At 39.5% G+C, this 27,931-nt stretch overlaps 1 protein-coding gene across 6 annotated transcripts in view; it reads right to left on the bottom strand.

Moving 5' to 3' along the window:
* The window catches only part of NRP1 (neuropilin 1), a 132,047-nt gene that overhangs the window by 32,555 nt on the left and 71,561 nt on the right, over nt 1–27,931 (bottom strand). For all 6 annotated transcript variants that reach the window (XM_038755590.1, XM_038755592.1, XM_038755593.1 and 3 more), the window contains exons 8-9: nt 6,219–6,374; nt 2,549–2,693 (exon numbers count right to left, since the gene is read on the bottom strand). In XM_038755590.1, coding sequence (XP_038611518.1) covers nt 2,549–2,693; nt 6,219–6,374 — 301 coding nt within the window. The remainder of the gene's footprint in view (nt 1–2,548; nt 2,694–6,218; nt 6,375–27,931) is intronic.

The following is a 27,931-nucleotide window of genomic DNA, read 5'->3' as shown; positions in this document are numbered from 1 at the left end:
GAGTCCCCTACCTAAATGCTAACTTCATGGCAATTTCACAATTAAATCCCGTTGAAAAAAAATAAGTTGCCTTTTTGTAAATCCACAATTTTCTATCTCGCACAGTCTTCTTTTACTCTCAAACTTAATTTAACAATTAACAAGAGGAGACATGTAATCATTTCTTTTCCAAATGGATTGTAGACTTCCATCATCCAGCTAACCTACATTGAAGTGACCAGCAACACCTTACGGAGAAGAATACTTAATTATTGTGAGCATTAGACTCAATGCACTCCATTAAGTGCACTAAAAGGCAGCTGAAATTTTCTCAGCTAATTTCATGGGTCTTTCTCTATTCCACAATTCAGCCACATCATTTGCTTCAGGCTGAGATGTGAAAAGCGAGGGCAGAACCTGGCAAAGGTTTGAAAAAATAAATTACAAAATCACCCACAGAATGAAGGCAACACTCCCAAATAACTAAAAATAGAAGTTACATCTTTTAGCTGCCGAGGCTGCACCTGCTTTACTCCAAACCAGTTTTTACAAAGACAGTGTTAGGCTGGTAATAGGCACCAGATGTTGCCATTTGGAGGAAAACACAATTAATGTGTATATTTTAAGGACAGCAGAACCTCATCCAGACCAATACCCTTCCACAAATGCAGTGCTGGCTGCATTGGCAGTTTCACGTCCACATTTCTTAGTTGTGATTTCATTCAGCCAACAGGTCCCTAGCCCATAACGAGACGGATTTATCTGTTGGCCTACAAAAAAGAACTTCCCAAGCCATCCCTGCCCCAGAAACTCCCACGGTCATCCTTCAAATGAAAATTGAAATATTTCTGGAACAGATTCACTCTTCTAATTAAATATTGGGGGTCCAAATACCTTACAGAGATAACCTGAAAGATCATTTCATGGTGGATTATCCCAGGATCTTCTCCAGATGTCAAATTAACCTTGCAAATCATAAAATTGAATGATAGCTAACAGTCCACCTCCCTGCCCTCAGGCACTGGTGATGCCTGGCACTGCTGGAAATCTGGATTGGGTTTCCACACCTCCCCTCTATCTCTGCCTGTCTTTTTGCAACGGAAGTGGTAGAAGCAGGAAGAACAAGAGTCCACATTTGGCGCGCTCCATTTTCTTGTGGATTTCCTTAACCAGTGACAATCCTATTTGGAAGTCTGCCTTCCCAAAAGCAGAGCTGTGACTATAATGGATCAAGATTTAGAGATTTATTTTATGGATCTGATAGTGGCATATATGTTTCAATTTAAAGAAAACAACCAGCTAAATTGAAACTGGATTAAATTTATACTAAATCAAAGCTATTATACGAGAGATCAAAGAACGTTGTGTTCAGCTCTTTATTTTGCAAATAATAAAGTATGTTACTTAACAATCACTGTAATCTTAATGTCCATTGGACATGGAATATAAGAAACTATGTATCTAAAACGAAACCTGAACACAACATCAATGAATAGGGAATAGGCAATGCAGCTTCTATGAAGAAAGGTTTTTATTATTAAATAACTGAGAAGAGGTAAAATAAATTCTCAAAAGTCAGGAAATCTGAGATCAGACTCAGTTAAACTAACACTCTGGGAACCATTATGAGGTTGGTTTTCTTTGCTTGTTTGTTTTTGGACAATAACATGAGGGAGGATTTGCCAGAATGTTCACCTTGACCCTAGTAAGATTTATAGGAGCTCTAAAACTGACCTAAGCCTTCCCAACTATCTGCTATTTGAGAATAAAGCCAAGGTTGCTCTTGATTTGTAGCTATTTTCCTTTTTTCATGGAATGCAGAACCTTGGAATTTTTTTAGTCTTAAAATAACAAACAGGGATGTTTCTATGACAGAAATAAATAAGGTTTGAGCAAAAATCAGTTTTAAGTTCCCAAGTGATTATACTATAGACAACAGTGTCTGCTTAATTAGCCCTTGTCAAAATGACTTTCCATTTCACAGTTGCCTTTTCGTTAGTTAATTTTTTGACACAGGTATTCTACTGAACGTGTCAACAAGTGTCTTTCTTTTTTGACTGTGAACGCCATTCATGCCTGCAAACGATGTAAATAAAGGCAATGACGCCAGAACTTTATGCAATGAGAAAGAAAAACTCCAAAAAATTATTTTAGAGAAATAAAATGATAAAATTGGTAAGAGGTTACAAATTCCAAGGTTTTCTTCCTTTAAGTCTTTTCATTATGGGAGGCCATGATTGGTAGACAATCAGGAGTCTAAGTTTCTAGTCTCAGCTTTAAGTCTGGGGTTCAAACACTTTGTATCTCAGTTTCCTCATGGAGGTAGCATTACCCATTCCTCCCTATCTCACAAAGATGACGATAATATTGATGAGCTGATATATGTGAAAACACTTCGGAGTTCTTTGGAAGAAACGTGTTATATAAACGTATCATTGATCCTTACTATGTATTCCTACCTTGATAAAATAAACCACATACTAAATGCTCAGAGCAAACTTACACATTCTTCTACCAAAAAAAGGGAACATTCCCTTGAACAAAACAAGTTCTTAAAGCTTAATCTTACCTGTTATTTTACAGCCATAAACCTCAAATCTCATTGATATGCCAGTTTCCCAAGTGATAGGTTTGATTCGGACAAAACGTGTTAGAATTGGCTTGGGGAAAATTCCGTAAGCAATATCTGTTGGGTTAGTATTCCCCACAAATACCTAAGGAAGAAAGGAAAGAAATCTTTAAATACAGTATCTTTAAAATAAATATTTTTAACACATTTGTACAAAATAATGCAAAAGTTTTAACAATCTCTAGTGATTTACAAGATTGCTTTTATTAATGGGCAAATTCAGAAATAATCTGTAGTTAACCTAGAATTTTATTACTAATTGTCGATTCACTTGTCTGTGGGCGGGTGTGGAGGAAGTTAGCGCTGGTAAAATATAAGCACAGTTACAAAATTTGTTACAAAAATAACCTTCTCATTATTAAATGTAAAAATGGAAGCTTTCAATTCTACTATTAACGTCCTCAGTCTCCTCTTTGAGAACTCAACCAAACTTTTCCTTGTGGATTTTTGTTTTTAATGGTATTTGTTAAGCACTTACTATGTGCCAGGCACTGTACTACGTGCTAGGTTTGATACAGGCTAATCAAGCTGGACCCTGTCCCTGTTCCACATGGGGCTCGCAGTCTTAATCTCCATTTTACAGATAACTGAGGCACAGAGAAGTGAAGTGACTTGTCCAAGGTCACACAGCACATAAGTGGCAGAGCCGGAATTAGAACCCAGGTCCTTCTGACTCCCACACCTGTGCTCTATTCTTTTTCTACGTTTCCACTGGATTCAAAAAGAGGGATAAACTGCATTTCTGACTGTTAAACATAAGCAAAAGGAATGTTGTTTCTGTTTATACCTGGGTTTTAGGGATTCTAGATTCCTTTTCCAGGTACACAATGGAAACAAAGATAAGTTGTATGTTTATTACTGGAGGAAATAATTTAATTGTTCTTGTTGGGTGTAGGGTATTCTCAGGATCTCTTTGATTGGAGTTGAGTGATAGCTACCTCGGAGAAAAAATGTCTGAGGGACTAAGATTGCCAGAGTTCTTGTGGAACTCTGGAAAACTTATTTCAGTAGAAGAGTGCAATCTGGCAGGGGAATGCAGAGGATTTTAAAGTAAGTCATGCACTCAGGAGATTCCTGGCTTCCCTAGAGTGCACATTAGTGAGAGATGGAATTAAGATAATTGTCTGTCTAAGGATAATGGTTATTATTGCTGGTGTTATTTCTTTTAACTACTGTTCTCTCTAACCCTCCTTCTCATCCTTCTCTCCCTCTTCCCTACACCAAACCTAGCCTTGAAGTAGCTATGAAAGTTTTAGCATATCAGGTTCCCCCCATCTCCAAGTATCATCCCCACCCCTGGCTCTGTGTCCCCAGCCTACCTACAATTTAATCCATTTTAACCCAGCATAATTTGAGTTACACAAGTTGGGTGTGACGTTGACCTTCACTCAACATAACAAGAGAGTGTGGAAGAATTGGAAAGTCATGTTCATATTGTAAGGCATGATTGGAGGTTGGTGGGCACACATTCCATCTCTGCCCAGAAAGTGAGCATTAACGCACTTAATGATCAAATCGACTTTTTATTGTACAATGTTGTTCCTACATTTCTAGATTTCTGGTTAGTCCTGAGCGACATGATTTGTTCACTCGAAATGTGTGCCTCTACATCTCAGTTATTTAATTGCAAATTATTTGGAAGATAAAACTAAAAGAATGTACTTGACAGACACAGGATTTGAAAACAAGGTGTCTTTATTCCTTATCTCTCTTAAATCTATTATGCTTACTTGCCTCATCCACTGGATTGTCAGATTCTTAGGGAAATCACCAGGTCATTCTTATTCGATTCAAGAAACTATTTAATAAAATAATTTATTACCATCCTTTAGAGCCATTAGAATTCTGTTTCAGGAATGTCTTTCTACATATATGAGTACTTATATTTGAATGTGTGAAGGCTGAATATATACTGTGTATCTGTTTGGTAAAGTAGTGGAGTTACAGCCCTAGCCCATGTCCATGCCTGGATGGCACTCCTCTTTTAGGGATTTAGGGAGGACGAGACTGACGCAAACAGACACAACCAATCTGGACTTCCCAGGAAAGACATTTTAAGGAAATGCACTGTCTGAACTCTTCTGTTTATTCATAGTAATAAGGAGGGGAAGTTTCCAGGTGATGGGCAGGACGAGGGGAAATGGCTAGAGCTATTGGCTTACAGCCAGAGACTCCTGGGATTCTGACTTTCAATCCTTTATAGAGAGGACTTCAAGGGAGGAAAAGCACAGGGATTACTGGTTTCTTTCCAGGGATTAATGAGGGTAGTCAAGGCAAAGAGAGGGTGATGGTAGGGAAGTGCTAACTCTGATCTGGATGCTTCAACACCCCTTGGGCCCAAATTCTGGGCTAAACCAGTTATTCTGATATTTCTCAGTGTTCTTACTGCTTCCCTCTACCCCCTCCCACTGGAAATCTTTGTTCGTATATAATGTTTACAACTCAACTGTTAAAAAAAATTAACCTAAAGCATGCAGTTTCAGAGGCAATCTAGCAATTAACCTAATCCAGTCCATTTAAGAAAAAGAAATCAATGCAACCCGGCAACTATGTGCTGTCTCACATTCCAGGGCACCAACTTGGATGCCATTTGCCCCATGAACACAATGTTAAGGACCACAGGTATGGCCCTCCTGATCTCCTCTGAGGTATTTTTTTAAATGCTGGTTTATTTCTTTCCATTTTTAGTTGAAGGAACTCATCAGAAATAATTTCCAAACCAAGGTCTAGCAAGGTATTTGATAGCTTCATAGATTACTGTCTTGGGGTCCAAGGGCAGCTCAATCCTCTTAAATCTTCATTAAAAAAAATAACAGAAATACAAACATGGAAAGAGGTACTCTTTTCCCATCTCCGCAATATCTTGTTGTACATTAAAGTACTTCTTTTTTCCTGTGATTTCTGCTCTCAAGGGTGAGATTTTTAATTCATGGTAATCAGTAAATATCAACTTTAGAAAATCTTTTGTGAACAAATCAAGGCATTGAAAACCCATATAAAAGTGTTTCCTTGGAAAATTTCCTGGATCTAAATGTCAGAGTAGATTGTCTTTAGGGGACAGGCATGGGTTGTGTTGCTTTTCTGGTAGAAAGTACTAAAGGGCAACATTTTGATTTCATGTTGACTGGAAGAAAGCAGAATGAGAGATCCTACTTCCAATTAGTTCCCATGGGAATCAGTCAAAAGCACTGTAAACTAGTTTGGAAGCAACACTAGGGAGAGAAAAATGAGATTTCAAAGCATTCTGTCACAGGAAGAAGGCAAAAAATCATGAAAGAGAAGGTAGGCACTAAACAATAATTTCCTTAAGCTTACAAGAGAACTGAATTTGCCATGTGAACAGCAGAGATACTATCTGGGGGATATTTCTAAGTAGCTATTGAGTTTGACCCTATTTGGTTGGCAATGACTTCCTTTGGAAACATCTGAATAATTTTGATGTTTCTCGAAAATCTGAGTCCACTGGTCAGTCTTTAATTACACTTATTTTTTCTAACCAATTCAAGGAATAGATCAGGTCAAAGAAACATTCCAGATGAAAAAAACCTGTTCATCCATTTCCAGGACTGAAGCAAAGGAAGGACTAAAACAAAAACCCACCCAAACTTACAATAGCTTTGTTTCCTTCTTTTATGGTAATCCAGTCTTCACCATTGGAGCTGATATCAATTCTGTAAGTTTTGACATAGTACTTCTTCTTTGTTTCCTTTGAGATGGCTCCCTGTGTCCCGATGGCAGAGACAAAGCGGAGAAGGCCTAGGTCTACCTGTAGCAAAGAGAGGAAGGATATTTGCCAATGTATTGGGGCTGTTGGAGCATTCCCGTGCGCATGAGATCTCAGGATCCTTTCAAGGCTCTTAATATGAGGCTTCCACCTATGCCAATAGTTGGGCCAGCAGGGCATGGAAGATGAAATGCTCTCTCTTCTCTTAAACCTGGGATCTTTCTTTTCCTACTGCTGTATCTACGCTATGTTCCGTTTAAGATAGGCATGGAGAAGGCTGAATTGCCCTTGTACCTTTCCACGTATATTTTGCAAAACATTGCAATGACCTCGGTTTGCCCTGAAACATTCTCATTTCTAGTATTACTCAGATTTGTTTCCTATGGACAGGGATAACAGCTTTTACTTCTCTAAGTTCCCAAGAGCCTGGTACAGTTTTGGCCCTGTGCAGGTTTCCAATACAGTAAATACTGCTGTTGCTGATAAGGATGTGAGTGATTAACTCCTGACAGCCAGGCCACTGCCTTCCACAACTGGGGCCCTCTCATTTTTCATTCTTGTGATAAATTTGCCTTCCAACTTTTAAAAACAAATTCATACCAGTCATGTTTTAAATTGAAAATGAACCCAATATTTCTATAGATACTTAAAAGAAGGGGAATTGTATATTTGGGATGGCAAAAGCCACAGAATTCAATGAATACCCCAGCTGAATGCCATATACAAAATCTTCCGACAATAATTTACCATTTAAAAAAGTACTTTTTTCTTTAAAAGCATCTGTGCTCAATTTTGTTTCTAGTCACTACCAACATAACATCCCAATACATAAATAATACTATCTGAATTAACTCCTTTTGTGCCTACTGCCCACAAATAAATGAAAAGTATTTACAGTTTATGCCTTGAGGACAAATTTCCCTCTCTTTCAAGTCTCCCTTTTTCCTAGAAACTTCTGGAGTTAAATCAACATGTTCCAAACTCTCTTCAAAATGGAGTGAAGGGTGAGTCAGGAAAGATTGGCTGCTATTTCAATATCCATGTCACATACAGGTTGTTTCGGAGCTGTACATTGCAAGAAAAGTAGCCCATGTTGAGGAAGAAGAGTGCTCAATTTCAGTGCAAAGCTATCCCTTGTTTCACTGCTCTGCTTTAAAGGTAGAAAACCTAGACTCACTTACACAATAAAGAAAAATATTTTTGTCTTTAAGAAGCAATTTTTCTTTTAAGTGATAGTACATGTAATTGTAGGGAAAAAAGAAGAGAAAATTTATTTTCTGAGTACTGAGAAATGCTGCTTTTGAGGTAAAAATCAAAAGTGGCTCGTACTGGGGTCTCAGAATAGATTGCTACAAATCATTATTCTAGTAAAGGGAAAAAAAAAGAGTTGAACATACCCTCTCCTTCTCCACCTGCCCCTGCAAAGGCCCTCCTTACAAAAACAATCCAGTGATTTAGCATTGCTGCAGAAGCTCAGATGTGAGAATGTTGCAATTTGGAAGCTAATGGGACGTCTGAGCATCATCGCCCAGAGCAATTCCAACTTATTGCAAATGCTCTCCACATTCTAAGTGCTCTGCTGATTGTAAAGTGAGCGACCCTGAACCAAGTCCAATGCAATGTTCACTTCCAGAATGAAGGGCCCTTAACATCTCAAAATCTATGAGTATTAAGAGCTGAGTTATTGAAATGAACTGCTTCTGTTACATTTTCAAACGGGACTTCAGCTTGGGAATGATTAAGGTCCTGAATGTGGTACAGTTCAACCAGACTTGAAATGACTCTTGTGCTGTTTCCCCCTGCTTTTCTTTTTCTTTTCTTTTTTGCTAGGCTACAGTCAGTACTTCCTGTCAAATGAAGTCACGAGATGACCTATTCTAGGAGTCCTGTATTTTTTATGGTACTTGTTAAGTGCTTACTATGTTCCTGGGACTGAACTAAGCACTGGGGTAGATACAAGCTAATCGGATTGGACACAGTCCAAGCCTCTCATGGGTCTCGCAGTCTTAATCCCCATTTTACAGATTAGGTAATTGAGGCCCAGAGAAGTTAAGTAATCTGCCCAAGGTCACACAGCAGAGCTGGGATTAGAATTTGGTTCCTCTGAATCCCATGCCCATACTCTTTGCAATGAACCACACTGATTTTCTCACCTATACTGCCTTTTCTGTAGTAAGTGACCCCCACACTAGCTTTGCACGTGCTGACTCAAGGGGAAATTCCTGGAAACCTTCTTGAAAAACACAAACCACCCAGAGTTTGACTAGTAGGGAAACAGGCCAAGGCCTAGGATATGGGTTTGACTACTCTTAAGAGCTGAGGTGGTCAAGAAGGGTACCCAACGGAGACTAAAGCAGCAAACCAGAAGACATTTCCACCAGGAGGCCTTCCCTGATTGATCTCACCTCACCCACCACTTCCACTTCAGTGTGCATACCAACTCTGTTATACTGTACTCTCCCAGGTGCTTTGTACAGTGCTTTGCATACAGTAAGCACTCAATAAAGACGACTGACTGAATGAGTAATTGCACAAGATGTCCTACTATATTTAAGACCTACTATTAGCCAGCAGTACAATTCTGAACTGCCATGGGATATTTGGGAAATTTAAACTTTTTTTTTTCTAAATTAACTATCTCAATTTTTAATCGGGATGGATGGCAACCTTGTAGAGCCTGAATACTTGCAATAATCTACTCAGAGCTGAGCGGTCACCAATATACCATATCCAAGAACTGCAGAAAATTCTTACTGGAAGCCCCACCTCCAGAAGGTGACCCCTAGTGAATTCTCCAGCCTACCCTAATACATATTTGGGAATAAAGAATGCTTTATATTCCTAAGCACTTTCCTTTCATTGCATTTTAGTCTTTTTATATTCACTGTTAAGCACCTTCAACACAAGATTATGTTGAAGAATATATTAAAATACCTAGTCTGCATTCTCAGGAGATCCAGATGCTCAATGGGAAGATCAGCATGGATGTAGTCCTACCCTAACTGTTTAAATGATATCAACTTTGTGTTCTTTGGTCATTTTGTGGCTGTTTATGTTCACTGTGGCGTATCTCTTTTAAACACCATGGTTATGATTTTTGCCCACACATATTCATTTATTAATCTTTTTCACACACCACGGTTATGATTTTTGCCCACAAGCATTCATTTATTATGTCTTCTCCCAGTAGATTACAACATCCTTAAGGGCAGGGACCCTGTCTTCTACTTACTTTGAGCTCCCTAAAGAGCTGGATTCCATGCACTGAACCCAATGGGTGCTCAATAAAAGCTGTCGATTAACTGACCACACTGTTGAGCCGCAATGTAAAATGAGACAGACAGTGTAAAGGGTAAGAGGGTAAGCGCTGGCTGTTTTTAATTATGGGCTATCAGTGTGCTTTGGAAGGACCTTTCCCTGAAAAATAGAGCCTACTACCTTATAAACGTTCCAGACAATCAAGATGATGGAGCCTCCTATTTCTTCAGATGAAATCAGCTCTCCTCCAGTCAAAATTTCCCCAATTTAAAGGAGCATGATTTTTTTTTACAGCTGCTTTATTTTATTGTTTAAATGGCTGTAATTTCACATTTGAGTTTGATGTACTTCTGTTTTACGTTAAGGCTAATACTAAGGGGATGTGGTGATGAGAGGCAGTGCATGCGGAACTGAACATCAAATGTATTCACTTAAATTATTGGATGTTTCACTCTGTGTGTGTGTGTGACAAACATAAACATCTGGTACTTATCCAATGGTATGTAAACTATTTTACTGAAGTTTGTCAAACTCTTTTTTGTGTTTGGTGATTCTTTTCTGGGTTAGTTTAAATAGTCAGTGGGGCTCAGCAGACAAGATGCTTTGTTTCCAGCACCGGCATTCAATGGAGGGATCTCTGTTAATTTCCTACCTTCTCCAAAAACTCTAATATTCTTTGGCAAAACCAGGCATCAGCTGACAGTACAAAAAGCAAGGGAAATCCCAAGCAACTCATTTTATGTGAGAGAGAAATCATCCCATTAAAAGAAAACAGCTGTTTTTGCTTACTCTGTTGCCCTACCCGAAGCAACTCCAGTTCTGTGAAGGCATGATCCAGCATGGCTGTTTGAATGCATGAACCATTGGCTCATTCTTTGTTGTGAGATGCCTCTTCACATACAGAAAAAGTGTTCTTTATAGCTATGTCATTGTCTTAAAAATGACAGGAAATGCATTCCCAAGATAAAGAGCAGCAATGATAGGCCCACACACTTTACTTGAAACCACTTTAGGACAAAGAAGCACATTTAGCATTGTGTAGTAAATCACGTAACAAATCTTTGCAAACTGCTACTTAAACACCAGTATGCAGCCCCGAGAGCTGTGAAATGAACAGCAGGGCCTCCTATAATAATACATAACCAGCTATTGGTCATGTCATAATGTGGCAAGGCTTACTATTGAAATAAAAACCTGCCTTGCCCAATAAAATGCCATCCATTGTGCCCACTTTGGCAAGAGAGTACTTGCCAGCATTTTAACACCCCTGACACAGTTCTATGCAACACAGCCTTATGAAATAAAAGACAAGGGGTTGAAGTCTGATTAAAACAGCAAGTCCTTTTCTTTGTGGTGGGTCGAAGTAAGAGAATCTCTCCAGACTTATAAAGCTGCTTAATGTATCATTTCACACTACTTCCCAAAGCAAATATTTTTAAGCAATTGTGTCATTTTCTTAGCTCTATGACATGAAATTAAGCACTGGGAATCATGGCTATTCTAGCCTTTTAATTATACAACTGATCAGAATATCATAATCTATTCTTAACAATAAAATTGATCAAATAAATCCAACTGATCAAACTTTATTGCTTAGCATCATATTGTATAGAAGCAATATTAATTTCTTTACAAGCTTTTAGTCGCATAATTATGACCTGGCCCTGGACCAGCTACATTTTCTTAGCTTATAAATAGTGCTCACAAGGCGTACTGCCTTTGTTTTAGAAGGAGATGCTATGACAGTGAGATTCTATCCATGCAAGCAAGTGTGCCTGAAAAAATTGATGCAGTTGGAGTAGTAATAGAACTTACTAAACATCTACTGTGTGTGAAGCACTCTACTAAATGTTGGGAAAAAAATTCATGAGTGATCATTAGACCCAATCTCTGCAGGATTGACACTTCCTGAAGAAACTTTTAGTTTTTCTGACACACAATAATACATCAACTGGTCAATCATATCTATTGAGCACTTACTGTGTGCCGAGCACTACATTAAGCACTTGGGAGAGTACAATAAAACAGAGTTGGTAGACGTATTCCCTGTCCACAATGAGCAATTAACACTGATAATTATTTTCCCCAGTCATGGTAATTAAGACTGATTTTTTGCCTTGGATCCTTACTATGACTACCTACAGATTAAAGCAATTAGAGGCTTAAAAGGCAGAAAACTTAGTAATGGTTTTTGTTCCTCTGGTAAAAACCAAAATGGTGGACATGGATCGTTAACATCAGAGGTGGATGAAAAATATCAAAAATCTGTGGCATGGAAAAAACAAATCTCCCAAGAACAAGAAAAATATGTTGCTAAGACATTATGGCATTATACTGTCTTAATTGCCTGGATTAATCCTTTGGCTACAGTTAAATTTAAATGTAAACCTTTTCCCAGATGAAAAGAAGTTACTAGCTCTTAAAACTCCTTGGGGGATCCTGACCCCAAAATTACGATCCCAAGAAAACAGACAGAAGACTTTCTTTGACGCAAGTTTAACCAGTTCTTTAGGAAAAAATTTAGAAAGGATGAGGAAAAGAAAACATGAGAAAGTACAAGTGTAGTGGAGAAAGAAGCCATGGTGACTGTAGCTGTGCTAGTTGCAAAACGTTAAAATTACAGAAGGGATAAGAAGAATGAAATCGAAGAAAGAAAGCCCCATGCCTCCTTGACAGATAAAAGAAGATAATGTTTGTGTGGGTGGCGGTGCATCTGGATTCACGGCACATTCTCCTACTCTTATGTTAATTTTTTTGTATAAATCAGAAGCAACTAATTAAAAAAGAAATATTTAATTCTGACATGTTCTTTGAACTGGTGTTCCATCTGGTTCTGTTTGAATAGTAAAATCTGCTGTAGTTGTTAAATTTGGCATGCGGCACTCTGGCAAAAAAGAAACAAAAGAGACTCAGTGCAGCAGGTTAATACACTAGCATTTCAACTTCAGATATTTCCAGAATTCAGCTACCCAAATCACTACAATATGGAAACCCTAAAGATCAAATGCAAAGAAGAATGCTGTTACTGGGGTGGAGACGCACCACCACTGGTATACATTAGTTCAGAATGATATTTATAGCATTAAGCTTTGAAAGGGCTTGGGTTTGAAAGTTGTGAATGGGGACAGCCATATCCACTGAAATATGCTCTGTGTATTTTATTAAGACCATTCAGAGCATATTCTATAGTAAGAAAAGAGTCCTCAAATATTCAATTCATTTATCTACCTGAAAATTTTTTTCCTCCATATTTTATGAAGAGAATAGAATTATATTCAGAAGAATCAGACAAATAGTCTATCCTAATTTACCTCATAGTTACTAGCCCCCTAAAATCTGGGTAACAAGATATAAGAATCTCTAGTAACAAAGAGGAGACGACGTAATAGCATTTGGGTTTCTATGGGCTCCAGGTTCTGAGTAATCAGAAGCTAAGGCAATTTTAAACTATGTGGCCTTGAACACAAAGATTGACTGAATCCCAGTGCTTTAGAAAAGATTGTTTTACATCTTGGTCTTCTTATGAAATACTTCTTTCTTAAAATGAAATCTTTGGCTTCAGTGTTATATTAACTGGCAGGTGGAGCCCTAAGAAATGTACAATAGATTGGTCAAAAGGAAATGGTTGAATGGCCCTTTCCTCCAGCTAAGATACTTAGGAGTCCTTGCTGAGCAATAAATGATTCAGGAACCTAATGCTTTTAATTAACATTTTTTGAATACTTGTTTGTAATTTACATTTAACTTTAAACCTGGCCCTAATCCGTTGATCTGGAAGGCTTACAAGAATTTGGAAGGGATCAACTGTAACCTTGTAAGCTTGATTAAAAGTCTACGGAACTGAACACTTCCAGGCAGCAATTCCTACATTGGTTTCTTAAAAAGAAGAAAATTCTTATACTAGTGGTTTTTAATTTTTTTTTTTAACTGGGCCCAAATTCAGATGAATTTCAAACAAGCCTGTAAGGTCTCCTAGTTGAACTGCTTCACTTGTGAGTAGTGGCTTTCATTCCTACCAAAGTTATTGCATAGAATTATTATTGTTATTATGTTTATTAAACACTATCTGCCAAGCACTGTGCTAACTGCTGGGGAAGACTCAAGATAATCAAATAGGACATGTTCTCTGCCCCATATAGGGCTCACAGTCTAAGACAGAAGAACAGGTATATTATTTCCATTTGTCAGATGAGGAAATTGAGGCTCACAGAAGTTAAGTGACTTCCTAAAGATCGCATAGTAATCCAGTGGCAGAGCTGGGACTAGACCATGGCTCTCCTGACTCCCATTCCTGTGCTCTACCAACTAGGCCACACTTCCCCCTTCTGACTTTAAGTGCTTATTGCCTACCACCTTTTTTATAAATAAACCTCAGTCAAGGCAAGGAGAATTCTGCCTGTAGAGGAACTAAAGGACCAAGTACTGTATTGCTGTGGGGACTTCTGGGAACTTACTTAAAATAATCATATGTAAGACAAATGAAGATCTCATGCTTCAGACAATTAGTGAGCGAGGCAACCTCCTCAAGGTTCACCATCAGAGGGGGCGGCAGGACAGAGAGATGATCCTGCGACTCGATGAGGATTTTCTATTCCCAACTTCTGAAGCATGGCGATTTTGAGATCCACTCATTTGAAAATTAAAATGGTTGATTTGACTGTATTTATCACTTGTTTGTACAATTATTATAATCTTGGCATAGGTTCAGGCACTCAGGTGAACTGCCGCTAGATGTTCCCTATAAAATGTCACTGTGCAATGCTATGTGCCCACATAACTAAGAGAGCCACTCTAGGAAGGAGTAAGGCACATTTATCCTGAGGTGGCAACGAGTGTCTGAAGTTGACCCTGGACATACCATCCTCCCTGAGAGGTGGATTTAGGTCTTCAGAAAACAAAAACATAATTGTATAGAAGAATCTTTGGCTCTTTCTACTTTCCTCTCAATCAAATCACAGGAAGCAAGGGGAAGTAAGACATTATATAAATTATTAGAAAGACCAGAATAATAATAGAAATCATTTATATTCATTTCCTCAGTATCCTTCAGGTCGCCGGTTACTGTACCTTCGCTTTTCAGTTGAAGAAATTCAAGTACAAAAGATTATAAAGCAACTTGCCTCTCGTCACACAATGGGAGTGCCAAAGAGACCACTCAGAGTCCCTATTCTAGACCTCGATGGCTAACTTACTTTTGAAAAAAATAGCCCCGTGGAAAAACGAAAAGGAGGGGGGGAAAATGCATCCCACACCTCTCCTTGGCAGCACACAACCTGACAAAATGTGTCTCTCTAATGTTTGGCACAAAGAACCTCTGACTAGTCACTAGGAGCGTTAGAATCTGTGAAGGAACTGAACTGTACCTGGAATCAAAACGCTCCAGGACATTGTCAAGGGAATTTTTCCCAAATTAGCTTTCTCTGGATCTGTCCTTCTAAGGAAGTTCTAGGAACAAACAATCAATCAATCAATCGTATTTATTGAGCGCTTACTATGTGCAGAGCACTGTACTAAGCGCTTGGGAAGTACAAATTGGCAAACAAGTTTCAAGTACCACTGCAAGTGTCCACTCAGATGAGTTGGGGCAGGGTGATCGGTCCAGCTAAAATCTCTCTGTCAATTCCACTTGTTACCCTCACAATAAATTCCTGTGACCTCTATTTATAAAACACTTGAGGCACAATGATGTGTGATACTGAAATACTAAATGGTATAGAAGTTATATGTCTTAAATCTCTAGAATTTTCACACATCCATATGCCGAAAGCTAATTGTTTCTGTTAATAATAAGACAAAACTGTATTGGCCTCATCAGATCAGAAAATTTGTCCTTTTGCCTTTAAAATATAGTGCAAAGTAAAGTGAAGAATTGGCAATTACCAGATGAATTAGGGTGGAATGGGCAGATGATCTGGATAATCTAGGTCCCCTCAGACTCCTTTTCTCTAAATCACCTGAGTAGTTCAGGCAAAAAACAGGTTCTTTTGCCTGGATGGCCTAAATCATTGGAGCTGGGTAGGCCTGACCCTTCCCCGGCACCTTCTAAGACTTCATTACCCACAATTACAATCCAATTGAACAATACTGAGAATAGGATGAACATTCTCTGAACTCTGTAGCAACCGTTGCATGCCCTCAAGCTGAGGATCTGATTATGCCTATCTTAGCATTTGAAACTACAAATGCTATAGTCGGTCATAAAATATCCAACCCCTTTAAAAATCCACTATTTGACTCTACAGCCTCTTGCAGTAATGAATTTCACTAACTTCATGCTGTGCGAAGAAGTAATTCCTTTTATTTGTTTCTCAATTGACCTGCCATTAACTTTGTCAAGTGCCCCCTTCTTTTCCCTATCTCATTCTGCTGCATGGCATAAAAAGGAGCAGGTAATCGGTTTTTACTATATTCTTCACAATATTAAAGGATGGAATAAAGATGCCTTTACCAATTCTTCCCTGGCTAAATTATCTTAATTTCTGCAATGTATTCTGAAACACAATGTCTAACAAGATGTTCAAATATTTCTTTTATTTTACTAGCTCGGTTGATTTCTACCTGATCTTTCTAAAGTTAACATTATCAAAATTGACTCCAATCCTCCAATTGCAGTGGCTTCCATTACTGAACCCAATATCATGACAAGAAATATGTGTGCACAACATAGGCCTATCTCAAGACTTTTTCATGGACATAAAGATTTTTTCCCTGAAACTGACACACAGAAACCCATCATTTACAAGAGGTTACCTGTCTACCTACATTCAATAAGCTGGCTTACTTGAGAATAAAAAAAAAAAATCACTAAATCTTTCCAGGTACCAATTCATGTGCAATTTTACATTCTTCCCTTCACAGGCATTCAGTTCACACTCTGCAGACCTGTTCAGAGTGTTAAACCAACGAAGTTTTGGATTATGTGTGACATGGAACAAAGTAGATGACTTTTATCAACTTCCTTTTATGTAGAAATAGTGTGTTAAATAAGAAATTTTTGACTTTCTGTGTGACACTGAACAAAGTAGATAATGTTCCTCAACATCCTTTCATGTAGAAACAGACAAATGGGTCATAAGAAGAAGAATTATGATAGTGATATTTATAAAGCTCATTGCGGGAAGAGAACGTGTCTGCTAACTCCGTTGTACTGTAGTCTCCCAAGCGCTTAGTAGAGTGCTCTGCACCTAGTAAGCACTCAATAAATACCATTATTTGATTGATTAAACTCAATATAGGCTAGGCACTAGGCTAAGCACCATGGTCTTCCTCACAAGACATGGATCTAATTGTTTTGCAATTATGGTACGAAAATAAAAAAGACAAGAGTTATCTTTGATTTGCAACTGCTGCTGAACAGCTGTTGGACAGTTCACTGGAGTACTGGCAAGACTCATAAATGACTCGAAGGAAAATAAATATCTTCACTCCAAGTTCTGTCTATCATTACATGCACAACATGGTTTGTTTATTGTGCACCTCACAGTTGGTCACACCTTTAACTTAATTCCTCCTAGAAGCTTGGATTTGAAAACAAATGCAAGCATGGCTCTCTGGACGTTGAAGATTTACAGATGGGAATGTCGTCTAAATCAGTTTTTTGCCTTTTCAACTTTAACAGCATCCATTTATACCAGTTTTCCTGAACTAGGTCAGGGATCCAATGATGACGTGAGCTTCATTTGCTAATTGAAGTTTGGATAAGGACTGATGTAATTTCAGAAAGCCCCTTCATTTGGTATTACAATGTCTGTGAAGTATTTCTGAGATTTTTAAAGTCTGCCACCCTGCAGTGCACATACTCATCCCCACAGGCCAGAAAGAAGAGAAAGAGCAGGCTACATAGGTACAACTGGTGGTAAAATAATTATGGGTAAACAGTGAATGTCTGAAGAGATGCCAGTAGTTCCTGAACAGATTAAATAAATGAACCTCATGGTTTGATTTTCAGTCAACTGTGTTTTCCCAAAGTCAAACCTTTGTTTACCATGTTGCTAAGAAATTTACACTGATTCCTCTTTGAAGATTTTTTGTGAGGAAAGTAAATTGAAATCATGCATTTTCAAAGAATCTCTCCTTAATAGTATATCACTTGTAATTAACAACCCGTGTTTAATGTTCTGTGGCTTTAGCAGAGACAGTGCCCAGACAGAGGTAAGAGAAAGCCAGTAATATTAGAAAATCCTCAGTGATCAAAGAGAGGGATTAGAAATGACATTGGTAATATGCAGAAATCCTTATGGAACACTCTAAGATCAACTTGTTCCAGCCAGATAATTACAAGGGTCATGGAAGAGACAGAGAAATAATGTACCGTGTTATCTTGCCCAGAATACTTCTAGGACAGATCAATGTTTCAAAGACATGTTCCATTATCATCTCAAATGCAGTCAATGTCCAAACTGAAAACGATTTTCATGTTCTCAAAAATCCCCCTCGTCTTAATTTCATGGCTCTCAGCTTGAGTCACAACACAGAGAAAATGCATCTGCAAACTGCTCTCAAACCATAGGAGAACAAGCACAGATGTTTTTATACTAAACACATCACATAATTCCTCTCTGAGCACTGCCCAAGGTCCGTATCATAACAGATTCTGAACCTTGCGTTCACCCTTTGGAATTGTTTGCATTGCCTGGTGCTGTTCTTTCAAAATCCACCCCCTCTACCTGCGCATCCAAACTCACCCTTAGCACTTGCCCCCTCCCTTCTTCTTTCCTTAACGGTCATCTTCCACTGTTTGCTTTCCAATGGCTTCTTCCTCACTGCTTTCAAACATGCCTATGTCTCTCCTATCCTAAACCTAAAAAAAAAAGCCTTGACCCCACAACTCCCTCCTGTTATCAACCCATCTCCCTCCTACCCTTCCTCTCCAAACTCCTTGAGTAAGTTGTCTCACCCACTGTCTCAAGTTCCTCTCCGCCAATTCCCTCCTTGACCTCCTCCAATCTGGCTTCCATCCCCTTTACTCCACAGAAACCACCCTCTCAAATGTCACAACCAATCTCCTTCTTGCCAAATACAACGTCCTCTACTCCATCCTAAACCCCCTCGACCTCTCAGATGCTGTCGAGACTGTCCACTATCCCCTTATCCTGGAAACCTCATCCAACCTCAGCTTCACTAATACTATCCTTTCTTGGTTCTCCTCCTCCATCTCTGGCCGCTCATTCTCAGTATCTTTCGTGGGCTCCTCTTCTGCCTCCTACCCCCTAACTGTGGGTGTCCATCAAGGCTCATTCCTGGGTCCCCTTTATTCTCCATCTATACCCACTCCCTTGGAGAATTCATTCGCTCACATGGCTTCAACTACTACCTCCATGCAAATGATTCCCAAATCTGCATCTCCAGCCCTGATCTCTCTCCCTCTGCAGTTTCACAACTACTGCTGCCTTCAAGACATCTCTACTTGGACGTCCTGACATTACCTCAAACTTAACATGTCAAAAATAGAACTCCTTATCTTCACACCCAAACCCTGCCATTTCCCTGAATTTCCCATCACTACAGACAGCACCACCATCCTTCCTGTCTCACAAGCCCATAACCTTGGTATTATCCTTGACTCCCCTCTCTCTCATTCAACCCACATTTTCAATCTATCATTAAATCCTGTCCATCCAACCTTCATAAACATTGTTAAAATCTGTCCTTTCCTCTCCATCCAAACTGCCACCACGTTAATCCAAACACTTATTCTATCCCATACCATACCAGCCTCCCTGATGACCTCCCTGCCTCTTGTCTCTCACTCCAGTCCATACTTCACTCTGCTGCCCAGATCATTTTTCTACAAAAACGTTCAGTCTATGTGTCCCCACTCCTTAAGAACCTCCAGGGGTTGCCCATCTACTCTGCGTCAAACAGAAACTCCTTACCATTGGCTTTAAAGCACTCAATCACCTTGCCCCCTCCTACCTCACCTCGCTACTCTCCTACTACAATCCAGGCTTTGCTCCTCTAATGCCAACCTACTCACTGCACCTTGATCACATCTATCTTGCTGCTGACCTCGAACCCACATCCTGCCTCTGGCCCTCCCTCTTCATATCCAAAAGACAATGACTCTCCCCACCCTTCAAAGCCTTATTGAAGGCACATCTCCTCCAAGAGGCCTTCCCTGACTAAGCTCTCATTTCCACTTTTCCCACTCCCTTCTGAGTCGCCCTGACTTGCTCTCTTTATTCATTCCCCCCTCCCAGCCCCATAGTACTTACGTACATATCTATAATTTATTTATTTATATTAATGACTGTCTCCCCTCTAGACTATAAGCTTGTGGTGGGCAGGGCCTGTATCTATATTGTTGCACTGTACTCTTCCAGGTGTTTAGTACAGTGCTTTGCACACAGTAAGCGCTCACTAAATACAATTGATCTTCTCCTTGTTTCTCACTGTTTATGAAGCTTTCCCTCAAAAAGAGCCGCTCCTTTTTCAATGGGAGTATGCCGTGTAGGTCATTCCTTGGCAACGGACTCCCAAATTATTCTCTGGGATGTAATATTGTATGAGCTTTTGTTTTACAGCATTTTTAAAATGTTTCCTCTGTCCTCTTTGTCTTTGGTTTCCACATTTCACCTCACAACTATGGTAGTAGTTTGGTTATTCTGCTGTCATTTATTTTCCTCATGAGATCTACATGGTGTAGCTATGTTGAGGTGAGCATAGCTTCAGTGCTGGGAAACTGATTTTGGTCCAAAACGTTATTGTTTATGATTCTGTCTTAAAGCCATTTGATGCTGAGTGCAGCCATAAATGACACTGATGGAGCTGCTCAGGGAGTCGGATGTCATGTTTGTGGAGATTCCAGGGCTCACAGCTGAAGAGAAGTTTGGACAACACTGCAGCTCTGAAGACCTTAGGCTTGGTCGGGAGTTTAGTACTGCATTATTTCACAATGTTTTTGACTGGCTCCCAAAGGATGTGCTGGCTTTCTTGATTCAGTTTACTCCTTCCTTGACTATCATTGCACACTTGCTCAGTGTGCTGTCTTGATAATAGAATTCCCTGACAGCTTTCATCTTTATTTTAAAAGTACAGATGTTCAGCTGTGGATGGTGTCCCTGGTGCAGGCAGTTAGAACACCTCAGTTTTCTTTATCTTATTTCCACTCCATTAACATCTGCCTGATGTGGTGAAGCGGTTTACGATTAATTTGCAAGTCTTTTGGGGTGTGTGCCTTTATAGCTGTGGATGCTGGGTATAATGTGTGCAGGCCCATTATTAAACTCCCTGAGATCTCTGCCGGTGTATGCAACTACACGTCCTGAATCCACTTCCCCTTCCATATCCCTGAAAGAACAGTGCCTGGGACATACCAAGCATTTAACAAATACCTTAAAAAAATTCTCCCTATTCTCTGGTCTAGTTGGTGGATGTCATCTGAAGACCATTCAATTCAACTTGAAAATGTATGCTTAGTGGATAGAGAATGAGTCTTGGAGTCAGAAGGACCTGGGTTCTAATCTCAGCTCTGCCACTGCCTACTGTATGACCTTAGGCAAGTCACTTAACCTCTCTGGGCCTCAGTTACCTCATCTGTACAGTGGGGATTAAGAGTGTGAGCCCCATTGGGACAGGGTCTGTGTCCAACCTGATTAACTTGTAACCACCCCAGTGCCTAGAAGAGCACTTTGCACTTAGTAAACCCTTAATAAGTACGATTCTTTTAGGCAGTTCGAGTTTAAAAGGGTCTTTAGAGAAGCAGCATGGTTTAGTGGAAAGAGCACGGGTTTGGAAGTCAGAGGTCATAGGTTCTAATCCCGGCTCCGCCACTTGTCAGCTGTGTGACTTTGGGCAAATCACTTGACTTCTCTGTGCCTCAGTTATCTCATCTGTAAAATGGGGATGAAGACTGTGAGCCCCACGTGGGACAAGCTGATAATCTTGTATCTACTCCAGCGCTTAGAACAGTGCTCGGCACATAATAGGTGCTTAACAAATACCATCATTATAATTATTATTATTTCTGGCCTGGGTTGAACACAACTGAGTTTGAGTTGGTGCCATCCTGGCCCAACCCACTTTCACGCTGTGGCTGGATGATTCTGCAGGCTGAACTGATAATAAAATGGAACTTGTTAAGCACTTACGAGGTGCTAGATACTGTTCTAAGTGTTGGGGTGGATACGACAATCACATTGGACACAGTCCCTGTCCCAATGGGGCTCACAGTCTAAGTAGGAGGGAGTAGAATTTAATCCTCATTTTATAGATGAGGTAACTGAGGAACACAGAAGTTATCACACAACAAACAGGTCCTCTGATTCCCAGGCCTAAGCTCTTTTCACTAAGCCACAGTGCTTCTCAATGAAAGGCTCCTGATCCCATGAAAAGGACTTATATCAGGAGTGGTGGGGCTGCATTCTCTAAGCAAGCTTTATGCATGTCAGGCAGATCAACTACACTGGCTTTTTATGTATTTAGTTAGCAAAAGAGATTTGTTGTCACATTTATATCTTCCACAAAGAATGTGCTTACATCATAAGGTATCAAAAGTTGTCCTACTTCAACTCCCCAGATATTTTTGTGATTCTGAAAGTTCTTGTTCTAACCTCCTAACATTTGCATTTTTACATTTCATTTCCATGTCACAATAAATCATAGCACAAACACTTCCTCCAATGTCCATTAACCCAGGTTCCTGGCTCTGTCACAATCTATTGTTTGTGATAGAAAGGGATCTATCGGCATTAAGCTTTAACCATAAGCAAACATATCAAGTCTGAAAGACATAAGACATCCATAATGAATTTCCTCAGACAGCTGAATAGCTAATGCTGCTTTGGATAATTTTCTCGAGTGGTATCATGAACTGTAAAGATGACTTGAATTGCATATATAACTTGCCTGCTCAAGGGAGAAAAGAAGAATTGACAATTTCTGAGCCTGAATGTGACTGCAGTCCCTAATCATGGGCAAACCCAAAAAGCCTATGAATTTGAGCTCACAGATATCACCTTCAAAGATGGGAAAGTCTTGAAAGCTGAGTTTTCCAGGTTTCATTTGATCTCATGTGCTAGGATGATGCACTTTGCAATGCCAACTCCAAAGGAATAAAAAACCCCACAGAGCCCCACCCTAGTTTATGCTTCCATGTGTAATGGCTAGATAAACTTGCACAGTGAAGCCAACCTAAACAGCCACTTGATGTGAGGAAAAACCCTGATAAAATATAAAAAGAGTGCAGCATGCCATCCAACATTAACCTGGAGCGCATTCTAAATAGTATCTGTTAAGGGAATAAGCTTTTTGTTCTGAACAAAGCTCAGGGTGTTATCTTATTATCAACAGAGAAACCATACACCAACTTATTCATTGTGCCAAAATTACATATCTGTTATTCATTTAAAAATTAAATAAACTGATAACCGTAGGGAAAAGCACTTCCTAAGAGGGTGTGTTCACAATATTGCACTTCTGTTTGAGTATAGTAATCTTTTTCCTGAAGCAAAGGGAGGTTGAGTAATTTGTTCAAATCACTTACACACATACAGACCCAGCTGTTTTCAATTAATCTATGCATATTTAGCCTGAGAGTAATATTTTGTTTACAGAAATTTCAAGAAATTGTACAAAATATTTTAAGTAAGGGATGCTGCTGAGATTTATAAAGCATTGCTGAGGTTATGCATCCTTCTTTATGAGCCTTTAGCCTGCTATAAATAAAATAAGTGTTAGATGTCTTTTTCAAAGAACAAGTAGGACTATTCCATTTCCATCAAATACAATAATAATAGTAATTGTGGAATCTGTTAAGCATTTACTATGTGCCATGCACTTGTATTAAGCACTGGAAGAGATACCAGATAACCTGGTTGGACACAGTCTCTGTCCTACACGGGCTTAAATTTAGTAGATTTCTAACAGCCGTAGGAAAGAAATGTTTCAGATCCCAAACTCAAATCCAGGTCTTTACTTTCTTTCTTTCATATCTCCTATTAGAAGGCTAGTTAGCATCTGTTAGAAAAGCCCTGAAATATAAAGGCATGTTAGGTTTAGGTAAAATACGCAATTCTTGTGCTGAGGCTTCCAAAACAAGATATGAAAGTTATTTAAACCTAAGGATTTCGTATGTTACATAACACACTACATAAATCTATCTATTGTTCCTAAATACGAACATTAATGTACTCTGTTAAAAGCACACCTACTCTTGCCAGGGCAAAAATCAGCAATCCCTTCTGAACAATGTCTTGAAACTGCAATCATAAAATCTGTGCATGCTATGGATTTCATTAACATTGTACTCCCTAAGGATTCCCAATTGTATAATAAGAGAAGTTCTTTAAATTTTAAATACCACAGACAGGAACAGTCTTTCACCAAAAACAGATGTGGAACCCTCAGCCTTGCCTTCTTATTGGTTCTAAGCTGTAGAGCTGGCTGGTTGATAGCTATTAACATATTTGTTGTTCAGGTTGCAGAAATGGAAACTCTATACAATTTTTCCCATGAAAAGATAACAGTGAGGAATAGTCAGACTGGCTTTTCAACATCAGTTCCTTACTCCTGATTAAATTCGATTTGTTTCCCCTAAAGTAAAGGATTTGAAGGTAGGTAGACTAAGTGAAATAAACGAGTAGGTGAAGGTGAAGGTGAGGAGATCAACTAATTTCAGACTTGTTTTTGCTAACCTTTCAAGTGACATGACACCTGCATTTCCTTCTCTCTACCACATTGTATCAGCACTTGGGGGGACCCATAGAGTGGCTTAAAACATAGTGTGTGTGTATATCTCTCTATATATGCATATAGATATGTATGTGTGTTTGTTTATATGTAGTAAAATACAAATGCATGTCAGTATGTACATACTGTGAAGCAGTGTGGGAAGCAGTGAGAAGCAGTGTGACCTGATAGAGCACAGGCCTGGGAGTTGGGAGGACCTGGGTTCTAATCCCAACTCCGCCACTTGCCTGCTGTGTGACCTTAAGCAAGTCATTTGACTCCTCTGTGCCGCCGTCCCCCCACCATGCAAAATGGGGACAAAGAATGTGAACCCTCTGTGGGACAAGGACTGTGTACAACCTGATTAGCTTGTATCTACCCCAGCGCTTAGAACAATGTCTGACATATAGTAATCAATCAATCAATCAATCGTATTTATTGAGCGCTTACTGTGTGCAGAGCACTGTACTAGGCTCTTGGGAAGTACAAGTCAGCAACACATAGAGACAGTCCCTACCCAACAGCGGGCTCACAGTCTAGAAGGGGGAGACAGAGAACAAAACCAAACATACTAACAAAATAAAATAAATAGAATAGATATGTACAAGATAAATAAATAAATAGAATAATAAATATGTACAAACATATATACATATATACAGGTGCTGTGGGGAAGGGAAGGAGGTAAGATGGGGGGATGGAGAAGGGAACGAGGGGGAGAGGAAGGAAGGGGCTCAGTCTGGGAAGGGCTCTTAACACTTAACAAATGCCATCATTATTATTATTATATGTATATAACAGTATCCAGTGGTTGTGGCTTGATAAGACCAAAATGCAACTAACAATCCCTTCTGCAAGTTGTGCAAGTCAAAAATAATAATTGCTCCATTTGTTGGGTGCTTACTATGTGCAAGATACAAGATAATCAGGTCAGATGGGGGTTCAGAGTCTACGTAGAAAGGTGAACAGGTATCGAATCCCAATTTTACAGGTGAGGAAACTGAGGCACATAGAAGTTATGTGATTTGTCCAAGATCACACTGCAGGCAAGTGGCAAAGCAGGGATCAGAACCCAAGTCCTCTGATTCCCAGGCTCATGTTCTTTTCACTAAGCCACAGTGATTTCCCATTGTTGCGTTTACTATCCATAGTGTCTGTTGCTGTTTCCATGTGTCCCTCTGTGAGGTCTTCTTGTAGATTTATAAACATTCACCTGCTTTGTTTTTTGAAAAGTAACATCTTTATAGGAAATAAACTGAGCTCTGAAGTGGGCACTGAGTTGAGTGCGGTTGAATCTGAAATCACTTATGGACACAAAGGGAAGGCTAAAACTCTTCTGCTCAGGAGACAAGGGTAACTTCCTGAGACTGAGATGCCACCCTCAAAATGGATCCAGATAATTTCTATGGCCCTGTTGTGTTTCAGGCTTAATTTTAGACACAAATAAGAAGTCTACAAGTTCTAGCCTTGCAACCCCTCTCCACTCCTGCTACTTGTTTATGTAACTTTAAGTTTAAAAATAGATACTGAAGCAAAGAGGAACATATGGAAAGGAGATAAAACCCCGAAAAAGGAAAATTTGTGTACTGTACTAAATAATATTATTAGCATTTCCAATACCAATTCTATGTAAACTTTTGAGTAACTTGAAATATTGTCTTAACACTTGTGAGATTTAAAGTCTATACAGATCTTTTCTTATTCGTTTTCTAATTCCTAGTCAAGGCTCCACAAAGTGATACTTTCCCTTAGCCTTAGGAACCTAGAAAACTTTAGGAAAACATTTCACTGTGTTTTACTCCATGAATTTCATTCAGAAGGTATATATTAGAAAGGCAGAAGTCATATGTACATACAGAATATGCTACTAACAACCTCTTTGGTTTCTTCAGAATTGTTTGGTTAGACAAATAAATGTCGCCATCTGTGCAGAGCCTTAAATACCTTCCTTTGTCATAGACTGCTTCCCTTTCAGATTCATGATTTAGCTACTGCAGCCCGGCCCCTTAATGTTTACTAGTAGTAGTAAAAAATACTTTAGGGGTAGACGTTATACTTACTAGCTTAAATTCCATCGTATTATGCATTTATCATTCCATATTTTGGCAACAATAACAACAATGATGGTATTTGTTAAGCGCTTACCATGTGCAAAGCACTGTTCTAAGTGCTGGAGAGGTTACACGGTGATCAGGTTTTCCCACAGGAGGCTCACAGTTTTAATCCCCATTTTACAGACGAGGTAACTGAGGCACAGAAAAGTTAAGTGACTTGCCCAAAGTCACACAGCTGACAGTTGGCGGAGCTGGGATTTGAACCCACGACCTCTGACTCCAAAGCCCGTGCTCTTTCCACTGAGCCACACTGCTTCTCTATGAAACAAAACCAGTTCCTATTCCCTGATCTCTCAATTGAGGTGTAAAGAGATTCCTTCATGACTTGAAAATGGACTTCCTTAAGGAAAAGGAAACCCATTTTCATTTTTAGGACTGGATGTCAAAAAGCTAAATCAATCAGTCAACCAGTGGTATTAATTGAGCATTTACTATGTACTAAGCATTTGGGAAAGTACAGTACAACAGAGGTGGTAGGTGTGACCCTTACCCACTAGGAGTTTATGGTCCACAGGGAGAGACAGACATTAAAGTAGATTACAGCTAGGGAAAATAGTAGAGCACAAGAATATTTACCCAAGTATTGTGGGGCGCGGGGAGAGTATCAAATGGTTAAAATGGTTCACAGCCAACTTCATGGTTGATGAACAGGGGAGGGTGGATAGGGGAAACAAAGGGCTTGGTCTGGGAAGGCCTGTTGGAAGAGACATGTTTTAGGAAGGTTTTGAAAATGGAGAGAGTCTGGGGAGGTCACACCTCTGCCCAGGAGCGGAGGCAGATGTCTTCTCTCAATCACCCATATTACCGTCATTGGAAAGACAGTGTCACAAATACCAATATTAATGCAACTAAGTATGTTCTTTCAATTTGTACAGTGCTCCACACATAGCAAGTGCTCAATAAATACTATTGATTGGTTTGTAAACTGCTCTCTGGCAAAAATAACCTGGGCATTTCGGTTGGAGAATCAGTGTCTTGAATTCAGCCAGAGCTCAAGGCCATTCATTCATTCATTCATTCACTCATTCATTCATTCAATCGAGCGCTTACTGAGCTTATTGAGCTTATTGAGCTTACTGAGCACTTACTGAGCGCTTACTGTGTGCAGAGCACTGTACTAAGCACTTGGGAAGTACAAGTTGGCAACATATAGAGATGGTCCCTACCCAACAACGGGCTCATACTCTAGAAGGGGGATGGCCATGCCATGAACAAACAGCTGGGTTTCAGCAGTTGGGAGTGTGCCTTGTGTCCCATTAATGATCACCACTGGGGTAAGAATGGGGTAAATCAGGGTTGTGAAATAGGTCAAATCTTTCTTCACTTATTTTCTGAAACACAAACTATGGAAACTATGGAAACTGTTGTCAGGATCAGGCTCAAGTCCACTAGGAAACTCTTCAAACTCAAGCAGTCGCTATATTTATTGAGTGTTTACTGACAAAGCAACAGTCCTCGTCTGGTGGTCGATGGAGTCCCCCTAAATCACTTCTTTGGTGCCTGTTTCTCTAGACAAACTGTTAAATAAGGAGCTAGCAATGCATTTCATTTGTGAAAGCT

This window comes from Tachyglossus aculeatus, chromosome 13 (genome assembly GCF_015852505.1).
Source record: "Tachyglossus aculeatus isolate mTacAcu1 chromosome 13, mTacAcu1.pri, whole genome shotgun sequence".
NCBI lineage: Eukaryota > Metazoa > Chordata > Mammalia > Monotremata > Tachyglossidae > Tachyglossus > Tachyglossus aculeatus.
Note: the sequence above shows the minus strand (reverse complement) of the source record. Positions and strands in the feature narration are given on the sequence as shown.